The 20,880-nt window shown below is 43.1% G+C and overlaps 1 protein-coding gene across 1 annotated transcript; it reads left to right on the top strand.

The window, feature by feature from the left end:
* Positions 1 to 9,678: 9,678 nt before the first annotated feature.
* Positions 9,679 to 19,579, top strand: LOC134911264 (protein IWS1 homolog). Its single transcript, XM_063919564.1, has 10 exons — positions 9,679 to 9,842; positions 10,088 to 10,190; positions 10,854 to 11,004; positions 11,337 to 11,419; positions 11,694 to 11,823; positions 13,867 to 13,984; positions 15,243 to 15,354; positions 15,846 to 15,914; positions 17,258 to 17,369; positions 19,107 to 19,579. Coding segments are annotated over exons 2-10 (864 nt in total). The 5' UTR covers positions 9,679 to 9,842; positions 10,088 to 10,188; the 3' UTR covers positions 19,194 to 19,579.
* The last annotated feature ends 1,301 nt before the right edge of the window (positions 19,580 to 20,880 follow it).

The raw sequence follows: 20,880 nt of genomic DNA, 5'->3' as shown, positions 1-20,880 counted from the left end.
GCAACAGGGGCCATTCGCTTATCAAGACTTACGGCTACGTTTGATGGCATGGAGGTTGAATGCCAGATCTTAGCTCATAAGGGCATTTCCGAACAAGGTCATTCCTACTCTGATCCAGGCTAGGAAGGGAGTAACGTCTAAGCATTACCATCGGATTTTGTAAAAATGTGTCTTAGTGTGAATCAAAGAAGTTTCCAAAGGTGGATTTTCAACTAGGTCGTTTACTCCTTTTTCTGCAAGCAGGTGTGAATGTGGGCCTACGCTTGGGCTCCATAAAAGTCCAGATTTCGGCCTTGTCCATTTTCTTTGAAAATACAATTGGCTGCTCTTCTTGAGGTTCAGACTTTCTTGAAAGGAGTTCTGCAAATCCAACCACCGTTTGTGCCTCCCACGGGACCTTGGTATCTTAATGTGGTGCTGCAGTTCCTGTAATCGGATTGGTTCGAGCCTTTATAGGAGTTAGACTTGAAGTTTCTTACTTGGAAGGCGGTTACACTGTTGGCATTGGCATCTGCTCGACGTGTGTCAGAATTGGGGGTATTGTCGCACAAGAGCCCCTACTTGATTTTCCATGAGGATAGAGCTGAGCTCAGAATGCGTCGGCAATTTCTTCCAAAGGTATCGGCTTTTCATATTAACCAAACTATTGTGGTGCCAGTGGCTACTGACACCTAGATTACCTCAAAGTCCTTGGATGTTGTACGGGCTTAGAAAATGTATGTGAAGAGTACTACTCGTCACAGGAATTCGGAAGCACTATTTGTCCTTTATGATCCCAACAGGATTGGGTGTCCTGCTTCTAAGCAGACAATTTCTCGCTGGATCAGGCTTACTATCCAGCATGCTTATTCTATGGCGAGTTTGCCAATTCCAAAATCTGTTCAGGCCCACTCTACCCGTAAAGTGGGTTCTTCCTGGGCGGCTGCCCTGGGTGTCTCGGCTCTTCGGCTTTGCCGAGCAGCTACTTGGTCAGGGTCGAACACGTTTGCTAAATTCTACAAGTTCAATACTTTGACCAAACTTTAGGTCCTCAAAGGCCAATCTGTTCTGCAGGAACCTCAGCACTCTCCCGTACTGGGAGCTTTGGTACATCCCCATGGTACTAAATTGGTCCCCAGCATCCTCTAGGACGTGAGAGAAAATAGGATTTTATATGCCTACCGGTAAATCCTTTTCTTGTCTGTAGAGGATGCTGGGCGGCTGCCCAGTGCTTCGAATTCCTGCGTTGTTACTTGGTTAAGTATTGTTGGATCAGCCGTTGCCGAGTCGTTTCATGTTGGTTAGCTTGGCTTTCCTTTTGTTATGTGTGAGCTGGTGTGAATCTCACCACTATCTATGTATTTCCTTCTCTCGAAGTATGTCGGTCTCCTCGGGCACAGACTGGTAGGAGGAGCATATAGGGAGGGGTCAGCCCACACTATTAAACTGTTAAAGTGCCAGTGAGTGGCTCCTGGTGGACCTGGCTATACCCCATGGTACTAAATTGGACCCCAGCATCCTCTACAGACTACAAGAAAAGGATTTACCGATAGATATATAAAATCCTATTTTTCTCCGGCAGGGTGCACAGGTTATCCACAGGATAATATATCCCCGCCCACTGGCTCAGGCAAATCAGTTTTTTGTTTGGTGCGGCAGGAGTCAGACCATGGCCACAGGGCTGCTGTGTTGGGCAGCCCTAAGCTTTTTTATTTTATTTTTATAGTCTTACTACATTATTTTTGAGTGATCTTTCCTAACAGCGTCTTACACGCATATTGGAAAGAGTCGCTCCAACAACTCTCCGCCGGGTCGCAACAACGCTTACCCACAGTACAAGTGCTGTCTCGACGGGCGTCTGTGTCAGATATACTAGCAGGTCCAAGCAGACGTTACCAGGCTGTGGCCGGAGCACGGGGAGAAGATAAGGCATCGGTTCCGCTTAGAGGAATACGGACACAGCCGTATTGTTTTGGGAGGAGACTACCAAACAGTAGTAGGCACGCCACCACCACGAGTGCTCCAGTGCTAGGCCTTAGGGATCATAAGGCACCAGGATTAGTTTGAGGCTGCGATCCCTAGGGTTGATGTCAGCGGTGGGGAGTCAGATGCTCTCCTGGTCACCCCTCCCCCCAGTTCATGACCAGTTTCCGCGCGTCTCCCGACATGAACTGATTGCCTCACTTCTCAGAAGCTACCACGAGGGGTCTCGGTCGCAGCATAGGCCGCTGCGTCTGTGTACACAAAAGTTACCGCTAGGAGACCGTGTCGCAGACGGGTGTGTGTGCATGCACTAGCGTTCACTGAACGTCTGTGTCCACTAAAAAGTTCCCGGGGCGGCAGTGTACACTAGTGGCGTCTGGATCCACTCAGCGTTCACTAACGTACTGATCGATCCTGTAAGTGGGGTGAGTCTCCCTGTATCCCACTCTTCGGAGTACGGGTTATACAGCACTAAATTTCTATCTACTTTAGTTAGTATGAATAATTAACTTTAGTGCCTATTGCATATGAGTCCTTTGTACATTACTGTGGTTTTCTTCGCAATGCGTCTGAATACGTTAAATAACTGTATAGAACAGAATTCAGTAAATGTACTCCAACATACTTGAAATGTGTTCGTAGTTGATAATATGCTCATATGACTAATATATAACATGTGACTGAGTGCTAGTGTGATTGCTACCTTATATATATTTGTCAGTGTTTCTTCTGAGCCTCCATGCTGGTGCTTGGGTTGTGGTCTGATTGATATCACTTTAATACAGTAAAGTGATTACAGTCACAGATTCTGTAGTATACTGTGTAAAGCTGATTATTTATCATGTCTAAGAGTGCCAAAGGTGACGAGGTTACATTAACAGTAACACCAACACTCATAACATGTTTATCCTGCAAGGTGGGGTTATCAACTCAGCATCTGGCACATGATGGGTTATGTGCAAATTGTTTTGCGTTTCAGCAGATTGCAAGGCAGATCCCTGTTCAACGACAAATAGATCCACCATGGGCTATGTTTGCACAAACCTTATCCAGTATAGCTGACAGGTTGGTTCCTACAGCTTCAGCCTCAGGAATAGGGTACACTATTAACCCATACATGCAGCTCCCGTCTTATGGTATAGCCCCAACAGCTTCTACAAATCAACAAGCTGATAAACCAAGGGTAAATATATCATCAAATTCACAGGCTACACAGGATGATACATCAGATGAGGATAGCTCCATATACTCTACTTCACCATATGAAGAACAGGTAGAAGGTTTCAGCTCAGGATATAGCTGAGTTAATTGGAGCAATGAAGGCTATTCTGTCTCTAGAGGATTCAGCAGAGCCAATAATAAAAACTAAGGCACCTGTGTTTAAACGACCTGAAACAGTTAGGGTTGAGTTTCCAGGGTCAGAGGAACTGACAGAAATTATGGAGGAAGCTTGGGCTACACCCAATAGGAAATATAGAATTCCAAAAAAATGGGATTCCTATTACCCTTTTTCAACTGGGGACTGTTTAAAAAGAGAAGTGCCTCCTAAGGTAGATACGCACGTCATACAGTTAGTGCGAAAATCTATTTTGCCTTTACTATCAACATCATTAAATGATGTCACAGACAGAAGAGTGGATGGGTTTTTGAAAAACATTTTTTCTCTGTCAGGGGCAGTTATAGGGCCAGCTATGGCCTCAGCCTGGATGGCAAAGGCGGTAGCTGAATGGGCTGAAGAACTGGAAAACGGGTTTTCAGCACCTACTAGGGATCAGGAATCCCATTTAGCTCATATGAAACAGACTGCGCTATTTTTAGAAGAAGCAGCAATGGATAATGGGTTTGATTGCTTCCAAAGCATCAGCCTTAACGGTAGCTGGTCGCAGAGAAATTTGGCTACGTACATGGAAAGCTGATTCAGAATCCAAGAAGTTTCTGGAAGCTTTGCCTTTTGTTGGGAACATTCTCTTTGGTAAGGAGTTGACCGATATTCTGGAGTCAGAAGCAGATCCAAGAAGGTCAGGTTTCCTGCCAGTTATAACCCTAGGCCTAGGGGTTCGGGGTTTCTGCCATTTCGGTGGCAAGGTAAAACAAAAGGCAAAAATTATTCTAAGCAGACCCAGTACAATAAGTCTGGTAAAACAAAGATGCAATGGGCCAGCTTCCAAACCAGAACAGAAACCATCAGCCTGATGGTGCGGGCCTCCACCTGGGGAACCCCAAGGTAGGGGGTGGACTTCTTCAGTTTGCACACATATGGCATCAGTCAACAACAGATGCTTGGGTGCAAGAAGTGGTATCTCTGGGTTATGTTTTCCCTTTCAAGAAGCAGCCTCCTCGAAGGTTTTTTTGCACCAGCCCGTCTCATATAGAGGCGAAGGCCAGAGTCCTGCAAGAAGCAGTTCAGTAATTGCTTCAGTCCGGGGTAATTATTCCAGTACCCCTGGCACAACGGGGACAGGGTTTTTACTCCAACCTATTTTTGGTTCAGAAGCCAAATGAGTTGTTTCGGCCCATTCTCAATCTCAAAATGCTAAACAAATACATTTGGGTACCGCGGTTCCACATGGAGGCGTTATGCTCCATAGTTTTGGCCATGGAACCAGGGGATTACATGGTATCTCTGGATATACAGGCTGCTTACCTGCATGTGCCTATAGCATTGTCCCATCAGTGTTACCTCAGGTTCGCCATCCTCCAGCAACATTTTCAGTTCCAGGCCTTACCCTTTGGGTTAGCCACAGCCCCCAGAGTATTTACCAAGATCATGGTGGTTATGGCAGCTTATCTCCGCAAGCATACCTCGATGATCTTTTAATCCTGGCACAATCCCAGGAATTGCTCTTGATCCATCTCCAACAGACAATAACTTGTCTACAGAAACACGGATGGCTCATAAATTGGGCAAAGTCGTCTCTGATTCCGTCACAATGGATGATTCACTTGGGGGCTGTATTGGATTCAAGTCTGCAGAGAATATTTTTACCTCAGGAAAAAAATATCCAAGGTGCAGTTAATGACTCAGGAATTATTACACAGTCAGACAGTATCAGTTCACGCAGCAATGCGAGTGATGGTGTTGATGGTGTCAACATTCGACATGGTGGAATATGCACAATTCCACTCAAGACCTCTGCAGCTTCTGATTCTGACCAGATGGAATGGAATACATCAGATAATAAACAAATGATACTTCCAGTAAAGGTAAAAAGGTCATTAGCCTGGTGGCTACAGACATCCCATCTAGACAAGGGAAGACCCTTTTGGATATCGGATTGGGAGATCCTAACAACGGATGCCAGTCTACAGGGCTGGGGAGCAGTGTCCATAAGATTATGGTTCCAGGGACAATGGACCACAGAAGAAAGCCGCCTGCCAATAAACCTGTTGGAACTCCGGGCCATATACATGGCACTGATTCAGGCAAAGGACATTCTGCAAGGAAAACCAGTCCAGATCCGTTCAGACAATGCAACGGCAGTAGCGTACCTCAACCATCAGGGAGGAACTCGCAGCCAAACAGCAATGAAGGAGGTAAGTCACATACTAAAGTGGGCAGAACCCCCATCTTCCAGCATTGTCGCAGTGTTCGTTCCAGGAGTTCTAAACTGGGAAGCAGATTTTCTCAGTCGACACACCATTCGAGCAAGCGAATGGGCTCTACACCCGGACTCAGACTCTAGTAGACAAGTGGGGGTTGCCAGAGATAGATCTCATGGCATCCCGTCTGAACAACAAAGTTCCGGCATACGGGTCAAGAACAAAGGACCCCGGAGCGATCCTTGTGGACGCACTGTCAGTGAAATGGGACTTTCATCTGGCATATCTGTTTCCTCCAATCTCCCTGCTACCCATGGTGGTGAGGAAAATAAAGCAAGCAAAGGGTGCCGTGATTCTAATAGCTCCGGCTTGGCCCAGAAGGCATTGGTACATAGATCTGCAGAGGATGTCGTTGGATGTTCCAATTCTGCTTCCTCAACGTCCAGATCTACTGATGCAGGGTCCTTGTTATCACAGGCATCTGGATTGGCTGTCTATGACGGCATGGCTGTTGAAACCTCTATCCTGAAGTCAAGAGGTTTTTCACAACAGGTAATTCAAACTATGCTCAGAGCAAGGAAACCCTCCTCAGCTCGCATTTATCACCGGATATGGCAAGCCTATATTCATTGGTGCAGTGAAAGAAGTATGGATCCAAAATCTTTCAGAGTATCCAAAATCTTAGATTTGCTTCAGGCAGGAATGGATAAGGGTTTGAAGGTGGCTTCCTTGAGAGTTCAAGTATCAGCATTGACTGTATGGTTCCAAAAGAAAATTGCCACTTTACAGGATATGCGTACTTTTTTTCCAGAGAATGCTACGCATTCAACCACCCTTTGTTCCTCCTGCAGTACCTTGGGATTTAAGTCTGGTCCTCAAAGCCCTTCAGGGTGCTCCGTTTGATCCACTTAATAAAGTGGATCTTAAATGGTTGACAGCTAAAGTACTCTTTCTACTGACTATGACATCAGCTAGACGAGTATCAGATTTAGGAGCGCTGTCATGTAAGTCTCCTTTTCTGATTTTTTTATCCAGATAAAGCAGTTCTCAGAACTAGGTCTGGTTATCTTCCTAAGGTGGTCTCTAAATTTCACCTTAACAAAGAAATTGTAGTCCCGGCTTTTCAGGTGTCGGGACTTTCTGCGGGAGAAGCGTCGCTGGACGTAGTCCGGGCATTAAGAATCTACGTGGATCGTACCAGTGCCATCAGAAACATAGAAACATAGAATTTGACGGCAGATTAGAACCACTTGGCCCATCTAGTCTGCCCCTTTTTTTTATCCTTTAGGTAATCTCAAACCTTTTTGAACCTTAATTCTTTGTAAGGATATTCATATGCCTATCCCAAGCATATTTAAATTGCTCTACAGTCTTAGCCTCTACCACCTCTGATGGGAGGCTATTCCACTTATCCACTACCCTTTCTGTGAAGTAATTTTTCCTTAAATTTCCCCTGAACCTGCCTCCCTCCAGTTTCAGTGTATGTGCTCGAGTTCTAATACTTCTCTTCCTTTGAAGAATGTTTCCCTCCTGAACTTTGTTAAAACCTTTGGTATATTTGAAAGTTTCTATCATGTCTCCCCTTTTTCTTCTCTCCTCCATACTATACATGTTAAGATCTTTTAGCCTTTCCGGGTAAGTTTTGTGATGTAGGCCATGCACCATTTTAGTTGCCCTTCTTTGTACACTCTCTAATGTATTTATATCCTTCTGGAGATATGGTCTCCAGAACTGGACACAGTATTCCAGATGAGGCCGCACCAATGACCTATACAGTGGCATTATTACTTTTCTTTTCCTGCTACTGATTAGAAAGACAGATTCTCTCTTCATTATCTACGGATTTCACAAGAGGGGATGGCCTGCTACTAAACAGACGTTAGCAAAATGGCTTCGAATGACGATTTCAGAAACATATTCTCAAGCTGATCTCCCTGTTCCGGGTAATGTCTCTGCTCACTCTACACCAGGCTTTTTCAACCAGTGTGCTGTGGCACACTAGTGTGCCGCGACCAGTTGCAAGGTGTGCTGCGGAGACAGAGCAGCTTCCTGCACCTTCAGAGTGAATTGTTGGCCCGGGCTCCTCTTAGAGGATCAGTTGTGCTCTGGCCGTGAAGTATGCCTTGAAAACGCGGCGGTGTGATATCATAGGTCACGGCCGTCACGTCTCACCACCCAGCCAGCCCACTCGCCTGCACACACATCTTCCAGTTCCTGCCTGCATACACAGCTTTCCTTGCCCACCCACATCCACACCTGCCCGCTGCTCAGTATTCTCAGCACTCCACTATGAACAGCCCCCGCCAATGAGGGACAGGAAGGAGGACAGCTGACCGGTATGGGCTAATATTTGGGGGGTTTTTTCTCCTTTGGGGAACAATAAGATTTATGAGGGGAGAATAAGGATTTATGGGGGGAACAATGTGAATAATTCATGTGGGGAGCAATAGGATTTATGTAGGGAGCAATAGGATTTAAGTAGGGAACAATGTGATTGTTTTTTTCTGTGTAGGCCAATGTATGTGTGGATTTTTTTTACTATGAGGGCCAATCTGTGTTTTTTGTTTTTTTTTCTGTGGGGAACGGATGGTGTGCCTTGGCAATTTTAAAATATTGTTTGGTGTGCCGCGAGTGAAAAAAGGTTGAAAATCACTGCTCCACACGTAAGGTAGGTCCTTCATGGGCAGCACAACATGGTGCTTCAGCAGAACAGATATGTAAGGCAACCACATGGTCTTCCATTAACACATTCATTAGACATTATGCCTTGGATACTTTTGCCTCTCATGACGCTGAATTCGGGTGTAAGGTTCTCCTGCCTAATCAGGAGCGTCCCCACCACTAAAAAAAATTGCTTTGGGAAGTCCCATTGTTATCCTGTGGATAACCTGTGGACCCTGCCGGAGAAATTTACGTTATGGTAAGAACTTACCGTTGATAACGGTATTTCTCCTATGTCCACAGGTTTCCACAGGGATCCCACCCTGACGCACCTGATTTGAGAATCTTTATACTCACTAACCTCTTCCCTCTTGCATGGAAGGGTGTGCATGTGTGTTCTTCTCGCCTGAATAGGGTTCTACATAATGCTCCTGCCTAAATGCTTTGGAATACAACTGATTTGCCTGAGCCAGTGGGCGGGGATATATGGACGAGCCCGTTGCATCCTGGGAGGCCTGAAAGCTTGTGATCGTTTGGTGCCAATCCGCTGTCGCTCCATCATATCCCATTGTTATCCTGTGGAAACTTGTGGACATAGGAGAAATACCGTTATCAACGGTAAGTTCTTACCATAACGTATATTTTTCTCCAACTCGCTCCTTTTCCCATACAGATCTGGTGCCCAAGCAATGAGGATATCTGGTCTCTCCTGTAAAAGAAGGGGTGGAAGGAGAGATTTTGGAAGCTTAGTACATTTTAGGTAATCTGTTTTGGGAGCAGTTTCTCTTGTGGTCAAGATTTTTTTTCAAGTACAACCCTCTTTCGTGTGCTCATCTTACTGCGATGCGGTATGGTGCATGGCAGGCCGGGCTGTGACTATTTGCAGCCGGTGAACACTCCATTATTTCCAATAGGAATTATTGGAGCGGTTGCCAGCTGTATATATTCTCAGACCGGCAAGCCGTATTGCAGCATGCCGCTTCGCAGCGAACATCAGCATGGCTACATATGTATCTTAACTTCACTAGCTGGGTTATTTTGAGCGCCTTTGGGTTATATTGGGTAAGTCCCCAGCCGATATCCGGACCAGTAATACTTTGTGGACAAAGATGTATCCATTGCCCAGCATTGTTTGTATATCTTCTGCGAGGACTTCTTGCTAATTGTCACTAAAGTTGCTAAAGTGTCGCTTATGCACCAATACAACAATGGGATATCGTTCTTAATCTGCACCAATACTCTCTAACCATAATCACTATTATACTATAGCAAATGTAATTCTTTTTTTCTTTCTCTAATCATTTTTTTTGACACTTCCTCTATCACAAATTTGACCATTGACTCATTCAATATTTTCTTTTTAGTGACATTTCTATCATTGACCAATGTCCCTAAGTGTCACTTACTGCAATTCCTAGCAGCCCCCAACACTTTGTGATGTCATAATGCAGCTATGGTGTCACCCCATTCTAGTCACTACTGACACTAGACCTCAGATACTGACGGATCATTTAGTTCTCAGACTTGTCTGATACAGGACCTTGTCCATTGATTGCTCTTATTTATTATTTTGTGATACTATACCTTATTTTTGGTATAGCCTCACCAAATAGTATATTCCTGGGGATATTACTTTCTCCCTTACAGAGACTTGGATAAAAGGAAGGCAGAGAAGAGAGGTAAGAGGAAATTAGTTTTCGGTGTCTTGTTTGTCCTTTCCTAGGTGTCATGTCTCTGTGTTCATGTCACAGCAGCCTAGATATGCTCCTTGTGGTGATATATGTATAGCATATTATTTATCCTGATTTACCATACTGTTTTATATGCCAGGAGGCAATCTCAAATATGTTCATTTCCAAGGGAAGAAGTTAGCTAGATGATGGGGCACATGAGTATACAGGGCTTTATGTACTTTGTTTTACAGGGTTTTAACCAAGAAGATCTAGAAGGGGAAAAGACAACGGCCTTAGAACAGCAGCAGCTGCTGCAGAGTCAGGCTCTGATATTAATGTGAATTCTGGTAAAATGTAAGTAAAAGTCTAATTACTGTAAAGTAACATTATATTCATTCATGAACAACCATGCAGCTAAAATAGTATACAAAGGGGTCTATTTACTAAGCCTTGAACGGAGGTAAAGTACCAGCCAACAAGCTCCTGTCATTTTTCAAACTCAGCCTGTGACATGACAGTTAGGAGCTAATTGGTTGCTACTTTATCTCCGTCCACCTTATCTTGGACCCCATAGTATTTTCTGTAATGGAAAAGTCCACCTTTGTACAATTTAGGTATTTGTGGATTGGCATTAAGGTCATTTTTATAAGATCTTAGTGAGCTGAGTATTATGTACTATGTACAAATACATGTTGCTTGTATATACTGTGGGTACATATACCTGACTATTGTATTCACACTACTAGACAATCTGTAAGCTTGTGGCTGACCGTTACTGTGAAGTCATCAGCTGTGCATCATAGGTCAATTCAATGTACAACTGCTTACTAGTCTGAGATTCTGGGTGAACATCTTTGTTTCTCAATAAACAGAGGATTTAACTAAAAGCTCAAACTTGGTTTTACACCTTGAAGTTCATTAGTATACATAATTAAACAGGTTTATTGAAATAAGAGTGTCGCTGTATTGTTATTCATTGCGTGTTTCATGTCCGCTCCCCCCTCCCTCCCCTTTCAGGACTGATTTTAAATCTGACTATGAAATAATGTTGGAGATGAAGAAGAAAATGAATGGTAAAAGGCAAAGGAACCGGGATGGGGGCACTTTCTTAAGTGACGCAGATGATGCAGTAAATGCAATGATTGTGAAGATGAAAGAGGCTGCAGAGGTCAGTTGATTATTTGAAATCTATATTTGAACAATATACGTGAGATTATTCTTTAACATAATACATTTTTTATAACCTTTTATTTCAAAAAGATAATCTATCTTTATTTTGCAAAAAAATGAATCACATATTCTACCAGGACTATAGTTCCAGTGCTCTACCTAACATGTGACCTAGGAGAGAGGATAGGAGCATTCTAGACTGGAGTTTACATGATATGAAATGCTACAAGATTTGCCCTGATTACCAGTAGCCTGAATAGCATTTGTATTGTATAATAAGTGTTCATTTTATTTCCACCTACATAGGTTAACTTATTTATTTTGTTACAGGAGGATAGGAACCTCAACTCCAGCAAGAAGCCAGCACTGAACAAGATAACTCTCCTCCCCACTGTAGTAATGCATCTCAAAAAGTAAGAATATCCACATTCAACATTTCATAGTGGTGGAACATAGGGGTTTCCATATAGGACAGTCACCTTGTGAGCTCTAGGGAGCAAAGATAGCAGGTTATGTAGGTGACCAGATCCGTGTAAAACAGATCAGACGAATCACCTACTGTAGCTTTTAACTTACTGTAGCATTTCTCCCTAGATTGTATGTACACTTATAGATTTTATACATTTATCTGGTTATATTATATACATACGCCTAAAACCTTTCTCACTTTTTTAATCTGGCCATCAGACAAGATTTGAAAGAAACGTTCATTGACAGTGGTGTTATGTCTGCAATTAAAGAGTGGCTCACTCCTCTCCCTGATCGAAGCTTGCCAGCTCTAAAAATCCGGGAGGAACTATTGAAGATACTACAAGAGGTAAGAATGAAAGCCTGAGCATACTCTGCAGAGAAAAAGGAGGGTTGTTGCCAAGCTGGTGCTACCCACTCACCAAGAGCTGTAAAGCAGGGAGGCACCATGTTGGATAGGTGCTCTCCTTGCTCTGCTACCTTGCTGATGTGCACTGTTGCTGCCAGCTGCCAACCACTGTCACACTGTATGGCAGGCAACAGCAGCAGCTGGCAGCATGAAGAGCAGTGCCCGTCTCCCTCCTCTTTGGCTCCCTGCCTCCAAGTTCTTTTTGATTGTGACCATAGGTGAACTTAAAGGGTGGTCTAGGTGAGTACCATAAATGCACCGCCTGCCCAGTGAAACCAGGAAGACTAAACTCCTAGTCCTGTCCTGAGCTCCTCCTCCCCTGTGGGCTCCATCAAATCAAAGTGATAGCCACAGCGCGCAATCACTGAAAGACTCGGCCTCAGCGACAGAGACCCACGTATGACAGGCTGCTGCCTCTCCTTAAATAAGATATTAGGCACTGCTTATACTATAATTATCTGGTGACAGAACAGAGGGCTCTCTTCATAACATATAGTCTGTATATGAGGGTTTAATTGTCAGGAACCCTACACTTGGATTTAGAACATTTGTTTATTCTAATAAAGCTATTTTTATAGGCCCCTGCCCTCAACTGCCCTTTAACTGCCCCCTCAGTGCCCCTGCCCTCACCCTCCCTCTAGATAAAAATAGCCTCAGGCTGTCCTGGGGATAATAGCTTAAAAATATACAAAGAAACTCTGGCAACGCTGAACATTACATCTAATTACATCTAGTGCATATACTGTATGTATATATATATTTAAATATATATATATATATATATATATATATATATATATAAAGAGATTAGGACGGCGGCACTCAGGAAATAAAACACAACCACAGCCACTTGTGTAGGCCAAACACAAGTGGCTGTGGTTGTGTTTTATTTCCTGAGTGCCGCCGTCCTAATCTCTTTCTACATAAGTGTGAGCTGTATTTGCGGAAGGCAACGGGGACAGTATTTCCAGTAACAGTGAGTGCTGGACTTTTTGCATATTATATATATATATATATATATATATATATATATATCTCTATATATCTCTGTTTCACTCCTGCTGGCTACACACCTGGCCGACCGATCATCAGCTGGTTTGACGGTTGGTCTGATCTGCTGACCAATCTGATTACTGCTAAGTGTATACACACTTACAAATCGTCCGCCCAATGTGTCGTGTTTAACTTCACATTTGGGCAGGCATTTAAATGTACCCGCCAAGTTGAGCTGCCAGTCACATTTTTGAAGATATATTGGCCATCGGCTGTGCTGCACAGCCGATACGTTATGTCTGAACGACGTCATTCACACATGGGTATAACACATTTAAGTTCTATATAACTCTGATTTCCCCGATATATGGTCCACAGTGGAACGTAGCACCCATATATAGGAGTAATGGAACACTTAGTCATGCATTGTGCTCCTCGACGGAACACGGCACCCGCATATACTGTAGGTATACTGGGAACACACAGTTCAGCACAGCACTCCATGGTGGAATGCAGAGTTTATGTGCATGCCCCGTGGAGTGGTGTGGAAGTGTCCCAGTACCTCTGTTAATGTAATATGTATTGCCTAGCACATACGCAGTTGTGCAAGTGCATAAATGCAGCATAGTAACAAGTAATACCATTTTGATTTGAAGTTGATTAGTCTTTTGTAGATAGAGAAGTGTCACTGCTTGTTTCTTTACTAATCTTAAGCTTTATTATGCATCGCAGCGGACTCACCGTAAACTGGGACAAGACTTTTAGACTCAGGTCATACTCCAACGCAGGCTGTTCTGGGGATGGGGCCACCCTGAACCCCTCATCACGCAGGCTATATGTGTTTATGACTCAGTAAATTGTGGCAGAATCTACATTGCTTCATTATGGCTTAATGCTAAATGAATGGCATTGACTTTTGAGAGGGAAGATTGTTAACAGAATATTTTTGTGCTCAAATTGATTTTAAGGTTTTTTTTTCTTTACCTTCAGCTGCCAAGTGTGAGCCAGGAGACTTTAAAAGACAGCGGCATTGGGAGAGCGGTTATGTATTTATGCAAACACCCCAAAGAGTCCCGACCCAACAAGGATATTGCTGGCAAGCTAATTAGTAAGTATCTTTTTCTGTGCATTCTGTTGAGTATCATCTTACTGTATGTATTGTTGTTTTTCCTCTCCTTTGAGCTAGCTGGGAGCCACAGGCTAATATTGTTACATGAAAGAGGCATTTTTTAAATAAAATAAAAATGTAAATATCTTTCATACAACATTTATCTCTACATGGAAGTATTTTAATGGGAGGGTCATCCTCACATTCTTGTTACAGGAGCGGAGAAGATTTTGCGGACTTATGTTAATGCTTTTGGTCATGTCCACTTATTAGGAGTTTTTATCTCCGGGTCCAAAAAATATGCCGAGACCTATCTGCTTAATTATGTACCCACCTAAAAGCAGAATGGGCTATCTTTGGGTTAGTTTCATCAGAACTAAGAATCCACTAAGAATTGTTCTGATGGTAGGTGCTTGCTATTAGCAATAAGTGCGGCAGCCCATAAAACAATCTTACATGAGTGGATATCCCCACACTCTGTCATTGTCACTATTTAAATCTAATTTTTTTTCATCTGTCACGTAGGGATTGGATTGAAATAATACTAGATAGGGATTCCAAAGTAGAAACATTTTTCATTGTGTGTGAAAGTTACATTTGGGTTGGCGCTGATATGCCGGCATTTGGAATGCCAGCGTTCAGAATACAGGCTACGGCATCCCAATGGAGCAATTGCCAGCTGCAAATAGGCTATTCATTTCTGTATGAAACTCTTGTCAGGGTAATATTCACTTTTGAGGCTGTTCAGTTTTCAAGATTACACTCTCGGGACTTCCAGATCAACTTTTTTAGACATGGAACAAGTCTTATCTCCGTCTGTCTTAGTGCATTTGCCTGTTTCCCTAGACTCATCTCTCTCTCTCTCTCCTGGTGGTTGCAGCCTTACCTGGAGGTGTTACACTTCCTAGTGGATCAATCCATATTCTTGATGGCATCATGGCCAAATCATAAAGTTAATCTTTATTGTCATACTATTTTTCCTACTAAAGCATTTATACTGACGTTTCAGCCCAAATGAGCGCATGCAGGCATGGGAAATGTGTAGAGCAGGCATGTCCAAACTGCGGCCCTCCAGCTGTTGAGAAACTACACATCCCAGCATGCCCTGACACAGCTTTAGCATTCACTGACAGCAAAAGTGTGTCAGGGCATGCTGGGATATGTAGTTTCACAACAGCTGGAGGGCCGCAGTTTGGACGTTCCTGGTGTAGAGTATCAATTTAGCTGTAACTGCATCTTTTATATCTATTACCTTCAGATGAATGGTCACGACCTATTTTTGGATTGAGCTCCAACTTCAAAAGGATGACCAGAGAGGAGAGAGAGCAGAAGGGTGTGGAGCACATCCCAAAGCGCAGAAGACTGAGCAGGTAAAAATGGCCCAGTAACACAATTCTAAGTAGCATATTTCGTTTGGGAGGTTCTGTTCCTTTGGCAGCGTACAGGTCATTAAAACAGAGATATTAAGTGGAAACCACAAACTTCTCAAAGGATACATTAATTCCTTATAAAATGTTATGAACATAATTCTGTTGGTTATTTGCTTTGAGAATTGAATAAATAATCTGTTAAAAAAATAATCAGTACATAAAAAATAATTTTATATTGTAAATGTTGAGAGCACATAGCACATTATATAATGCTAACATAGCAATTTTAATGTAGTAAATAACATGTTACTATTGAGTATGGAATATCTATGAAATGTTCTTAAGTTAGACAATTAGCCTCACACATTTTAAATACGTGAGGTTTATTTTATAGACTGACTACTGTAGCGAATACATTTGTGAATACTTAGAGGAAAAATTGTGACATTACTCTTTTGAGTGTTTTGAGGATTATTGATCTTATTTTGTAGCATCAGCTCTAGTTCTGGAGGTCAGACCCTATGCTGGGACATGGAGAAAGTGCTGACAGGAGGAGAGAAGTATGTACCACTGCATCCTTTTACTGACCGTTCCGATGTGCTTGTTTTCTACAGAATATATAGGAGATTCAATAAGTGCTACTGTAGGATGCTGAGATAGCGAAAATATTTGATAATCCTTTTATTATACTATCGAATTTCAGCACATTTTTTCCTGCTCCTCCATTCATGGTATAATTTTCTCATAATAATGGTATCCGGTCTCTAGGTCAATCACATTTAGGTTGACAATGTCTAGGTCGACCACTATTGGTCGACATGTTTTCTAGGTCGACATGGTCTCTAGGTCGATGTGGTCTCTATGTTGACATGTTCCAGGTCGACATGACAAAAGGTTCACATGAGTTTTTTTTTTTTTTAATTCTTTTTTTGAACTTTTTCATGCTTTTATGATCTACATGGACTACAATTGGGAATGGTAACCTGTGCCAAGCACAGCGGCAGCGGAGCAAGGCATCTTGCCTGAAGTATGGCGACCTTTTATCATGTAGAGCTAGAGACCATGTCGACCATGTTGACCTAGAAACCATGTCAACCTACTTACGGTCGACCAATAGTGGTCAATCTAGACACTGTCGACCTAAGTGTGGATGACCCTATGATCCACACATCATAATAATATGTACTAATACTCTCCCAGAAATACTATGACTGCAAAAACGCACATGTGGTCCTCTGCACTTAGATATGGGTGGATGGAAAATACTGAATGGTCTCGGTCTGCTTTTGTATGTATATATATATATATATATATATATATGTGGGTTCACTACGATCTGCCGGCGACCAGCATACCGGTGCCGGGAGGCTGGCCGCCGGCTTACCGACAGTGTGGCGAGCGCAAATGAGCCCCTTGCGGGCTCGCTGCACTCGCCACGCTACGGGCACGGTGGCGCGCCACACTATTGTATTCTCCCTCCAGGGGGGTCGAGGGAGAATAAGTGTCGGTATGCCGGCTGTCGGGCTCCCGGCGCCGGTATGCTGGTCGCCGGGAGCCCGACCGCCAGCATACTGAAGACCACCCTATATATATATATATATATATATATATATATATATATATATATATATATATATATATATATATATGGGTTGTTTTTTTTGCAGGGTTAAAGAAATGTTTGTTGGGTTCTTTTATAGTTCTGTAACGTAAACTATACATGTATACAGATATTAGTGACTAGAACTTACAAACAGCTTATTCCATTTACATGAGCTATACATGTATATAGATATTGGTAAATAGAACTTACAAACAGCTATTTTTTTATTTTTATTTATTTATCCAAGTTAAGTTGACTTTGGCTGCAGTTTGACTTTAGTTGGGGTTATCTTCTGTTTAGGGTATTACGACCAGGTGATCCAGGTTTCCGTGCCCGCGCTCATGCTCCCCTGCCTTCCAACAAAGATTATGTGGTCCGGCCAAAGTGGAATGTGGAAATGGAATCCCCACGGGTAAGATCAATGATTATGTTCTACTATTGTTTAGATACAATAACCACATCTAACAGTTGTCATTTTCTTCCCTTTATTATAACTGTTCTGCTTTTTTTTCTGTGGATTCAGTGGTCAAGTTTTAGTTTGAGTTGGGCTCATATCTCTGTTTTAATGAAAATTTCTTTCTACTCTATTTCATTTCCTTAATACCTTTCTGTGCCCTTTTCTTCCTTCCTCCTTTACACTTTACTGTTATATAATATGGTGGGATCCCGTTTAATTTGGAGGTCCTGTAAAGGCATAACCCATCTGGAGAAACACAAGCAACGATTTGCCGAACAGAAAAGACTCAGCATTGAGGGAAACAGGATTCCCCTGTGATGTAGGGGTCTCCATGTGACATAACCTCACATAACTCCTCTCCCAGTGTGAGCAGACAATGGGTGTGCTCTGCATGCACCTGATTCTGCTTCTCAAGTCACTAACAGTACTAGGTCAGATTCTTCCTTTTTAATGCTTGAGGCAAAATAACACATTCTGATTAACACCCAAATTAACAAATAGATAAATTACACCCAACTGTAAGTGACCCACAGCAACTAGTTACTTACATATATGCCCTCATATATCTAGCCTCAATGTGCCATGCAGTGGGAGATGCCTGGTGCCAGTGAGCTGACAGGTGCCATGCAACTCCGCTAACATGAAGCGTGTTTTGCCGAAAATGTGTCTTGGATGCAACATGATGCGGCCATGACACACCAGGGGACTGTGCTGATTACTGTGATGTGTGACACTTGCATATCTGTGTGTAACCAAGTCTGTATATGAAGCACAACAGAAATTGGTAAGGAAAAAACAGCGGTCAATGTGGGTGTAGAGTATGGCTGACCGGCGGTCTCCTGACCGACGCCGGGATCCCGGCAGCATACCGACGCCGGGATCCCGGCGAGGAGGGGCGAGTGCAGCAAGCCCCTTGCGTGCTCGCTGCGTTTGCCACGCTGCGGGCTCGGTGGCGACCTGCGGTCGCCACGGGTTCTATTCCCACTCTATGGGTGTCGTGGACACCCACGAGTGGAAATAGTCCCTGTTGGTCGGCATGCCGACCATCGGGATAGTGAGCCTTCGTGGACGATGGAGGAGGTCATGTGACTGTCGGTCAGCAGACCGCCGGTCACATGAATACCACCCGTCAATGCATAGAAGCACTTCATATGTGGATTCAGAGACTCTGATATACAAGTGTCACATATCAAATTAATCAGCACAGTCTCCTGGTGTGTACTAGCCATGTCATGCTGTGTCTAACACCTGGCACTAGTAGATTATCACAGGACCTGGTGTGCCAAGAGTGGCTGCTTGGATGGGCTGCAGTGAAGATGTAAGAGGACACATCTGTACTTCTAACTTTCACCTTCCTGTGACTTTATGTACACCTATGGGAGTAATGGAGACCCCATCTGTCATCTTCCTATGTGATTATAATTAGAACCATCCTGCTGATAAGTCTGTTGGGGTACGGTATATTCACGTAGATATGCAGATTGCTGCTAGGGGGCACTATTGGTGCCAGATATGAAGGTGTATGTATAGATGGCTGTCCTAATAAAAATGCATGTACTACCAGCTGCAATAAGGAGATGCTGACTTGCATGTGTCCTTGGTCTCTGAAAAAGCGATGATGCCGTAGTCTTTGTTACATTTTGGCTGCAAATGGTAAAAACCCTCTTACAAGTTCTCCTCTCTTTTTATCAGTACCAGGGAAGTGCAAAGAAAGGTGTGAGCCGACTGGACAAACGGATGAGGAAGGTTGCAGGCAAACTGTTCTTCCCATGCTGTTAAACATCCAGATAGTGACTGGGCTCTTAATGAATTTGTTGGAATTTAATTACACTCTTATGAGCCTTTTGCTATAATACAAAAAAAAAAAAAAAAAAAAATCCTTTGTAAATGTGTTGCGGGAGACCTTGGCCTCTCCTGCCTACTGACTCTAATCCTCTCACTAGCCCTTTTTGGGCTTTATTTAATGCTGATGTTTGTACAGATCAATTTCTCTTTGTACCTCAGTGTCTGGATTTTGGACCATAAAATTCTGTCTTCATCTTTCTAACCCTGTTTCAAGACTGTTCAAATCACAATGTTAAGGTTAATATACAGATAAAAGGCTTGAAAAGATGTGTGGTATATAAGTCTGACCCTTCCCCTGGATAAGTGTACAGACCCGAGACTTAGCCATACCTAACCAACTGTCTGGTAGATAGTGATAATGAAGGGGATCTTGCACCGCACGACTCTTCGTCCTAAAATATTCAATGTATTATTGGTTCAGGGATGTTAATAAATTATATATTATATATTGGTAGCATAGATCTAATGGTGATCAAGGGGAAAGGTGTGCTGTTCTCTTCTGTGTCATTAGCTCTTCTGACTCACATATGGCTCTAAGGGCGGTATTCAAATGATTTATCACTCCCATTCTCATTTCTAAATTTATCCCTGTTATCGCGCAGATCGCGCCCATAGTTATCAGGTTTAGCTGCGTAAAGGATTGGGTGCCTAGTTACTAGGGTATAGCGAGCTGAAATGATACCACGCCCCAAAAGGGCAGAAACAGAATGGGTGAGGAAGGGGGTGAAAAGCATTGAATACCGCCCTTAGTATTTTGGAATGCCATTAGAATGAGGGAGCCCTGCTTGTTCAGAATCCCAACACATCGGTAAGTACCACGGTTAGGGTTAGGCACTTGGGGGATTGTTAGGGTTAGGCTTCAAGAGTAGGGTAGGTTAGGGCTAGACTGCAGTAGGGGGGACCTATGGTTAGGCTGCCAGTGGGGTGGGCTAGGGTAGGGTTAAAGTAAAAATACTTACAGGGCTGTGTCGGAATCGGAGAGTATTTTGTGCACAGCCTAGATGCAGAGCCCTTCTCTTACATCTTATCCCCTATGTGCTATTTTGCTTACAATAGATGGAGCCTAGATATTACAGAAATAGAAGTACGAGAGTGGAATTACAAAGCACCCTTTACCTTCTCCTCTCCCTACATCTTTTTCCACATATGACTCATACTTGACACATTGGCATATGGTATTAACTCTGCCAAGCCAAAAGCCCATCCTCTTACATATGTTTGACAACGATAAGATGAGTATTAGTGTAAAATTTTACATTTCCAATATATACCGCTATCTATGTAAAGAGTCTTCCAATTTTGTTTTATTTTATCATAAAGAGTATATGCACACATAGGGGCTTTCAAATTTCAGTTATGCCGTGCTCCCCATGCTGTGTGTCTATGAATTGGTGTCTATCAGAGCCATTCAATAATTGCCCCGGTCAGATGCCCATTAGCCGCGACAGTCACTTTTTTTTTTCAGCCTCCGGAAGTGGGAGAAAAAAAATGTGATAAACGTCGTAGTTTTTGCGCCCAAATTGCCAAACCTGGCTGTATACGCCCAATCAAGATCTTTAGATGGGTTTTGCTGTTTGCCTGGCTAAACCCGAAGCTACCAGGTGCATTAACTATTAATAGG

Source organism: Pseudophryne corroboree, chromosome 4 (assembly GCF_028390025.1).
Source record: "Pseudophryne corroboree isolate aPseCor3 chromosome 4, aPseCor3.hap2, whole genome shotgun sequence".
Taxonomy (NCBI): domain Eukaryota; kingdom Metazoa; phylum Chordata; class Amphibia; order Anura; family Myobatrachidae; genus Pseudophryne; species Pseudophryne corroboree.
Note: the sequence above shows the minus strand (reverse complement) of the source record. Positions and strands in the feature narration are given on the sequence as shown.

Excerpts from the sequence above, each read along its gene's own strand:
- LOC134911264 (XM_063919564.1), top strand. Across the intron at positions 11,005-11,336 it reads AGATGAAAGAGGCTGCAGAG|GAGGATAGGAACCTCAACTC; the intron begins GTCAGTTGATTA and ends ATTTTGTTACAG. Across the intron at positions 13,985-15,242 it reads TATTGCTGGCAAGCTAATTA|ATGAATGGTCACGACCTATT; the intron begins GTAAGTATCTTT and ends TATTACCTTCAG.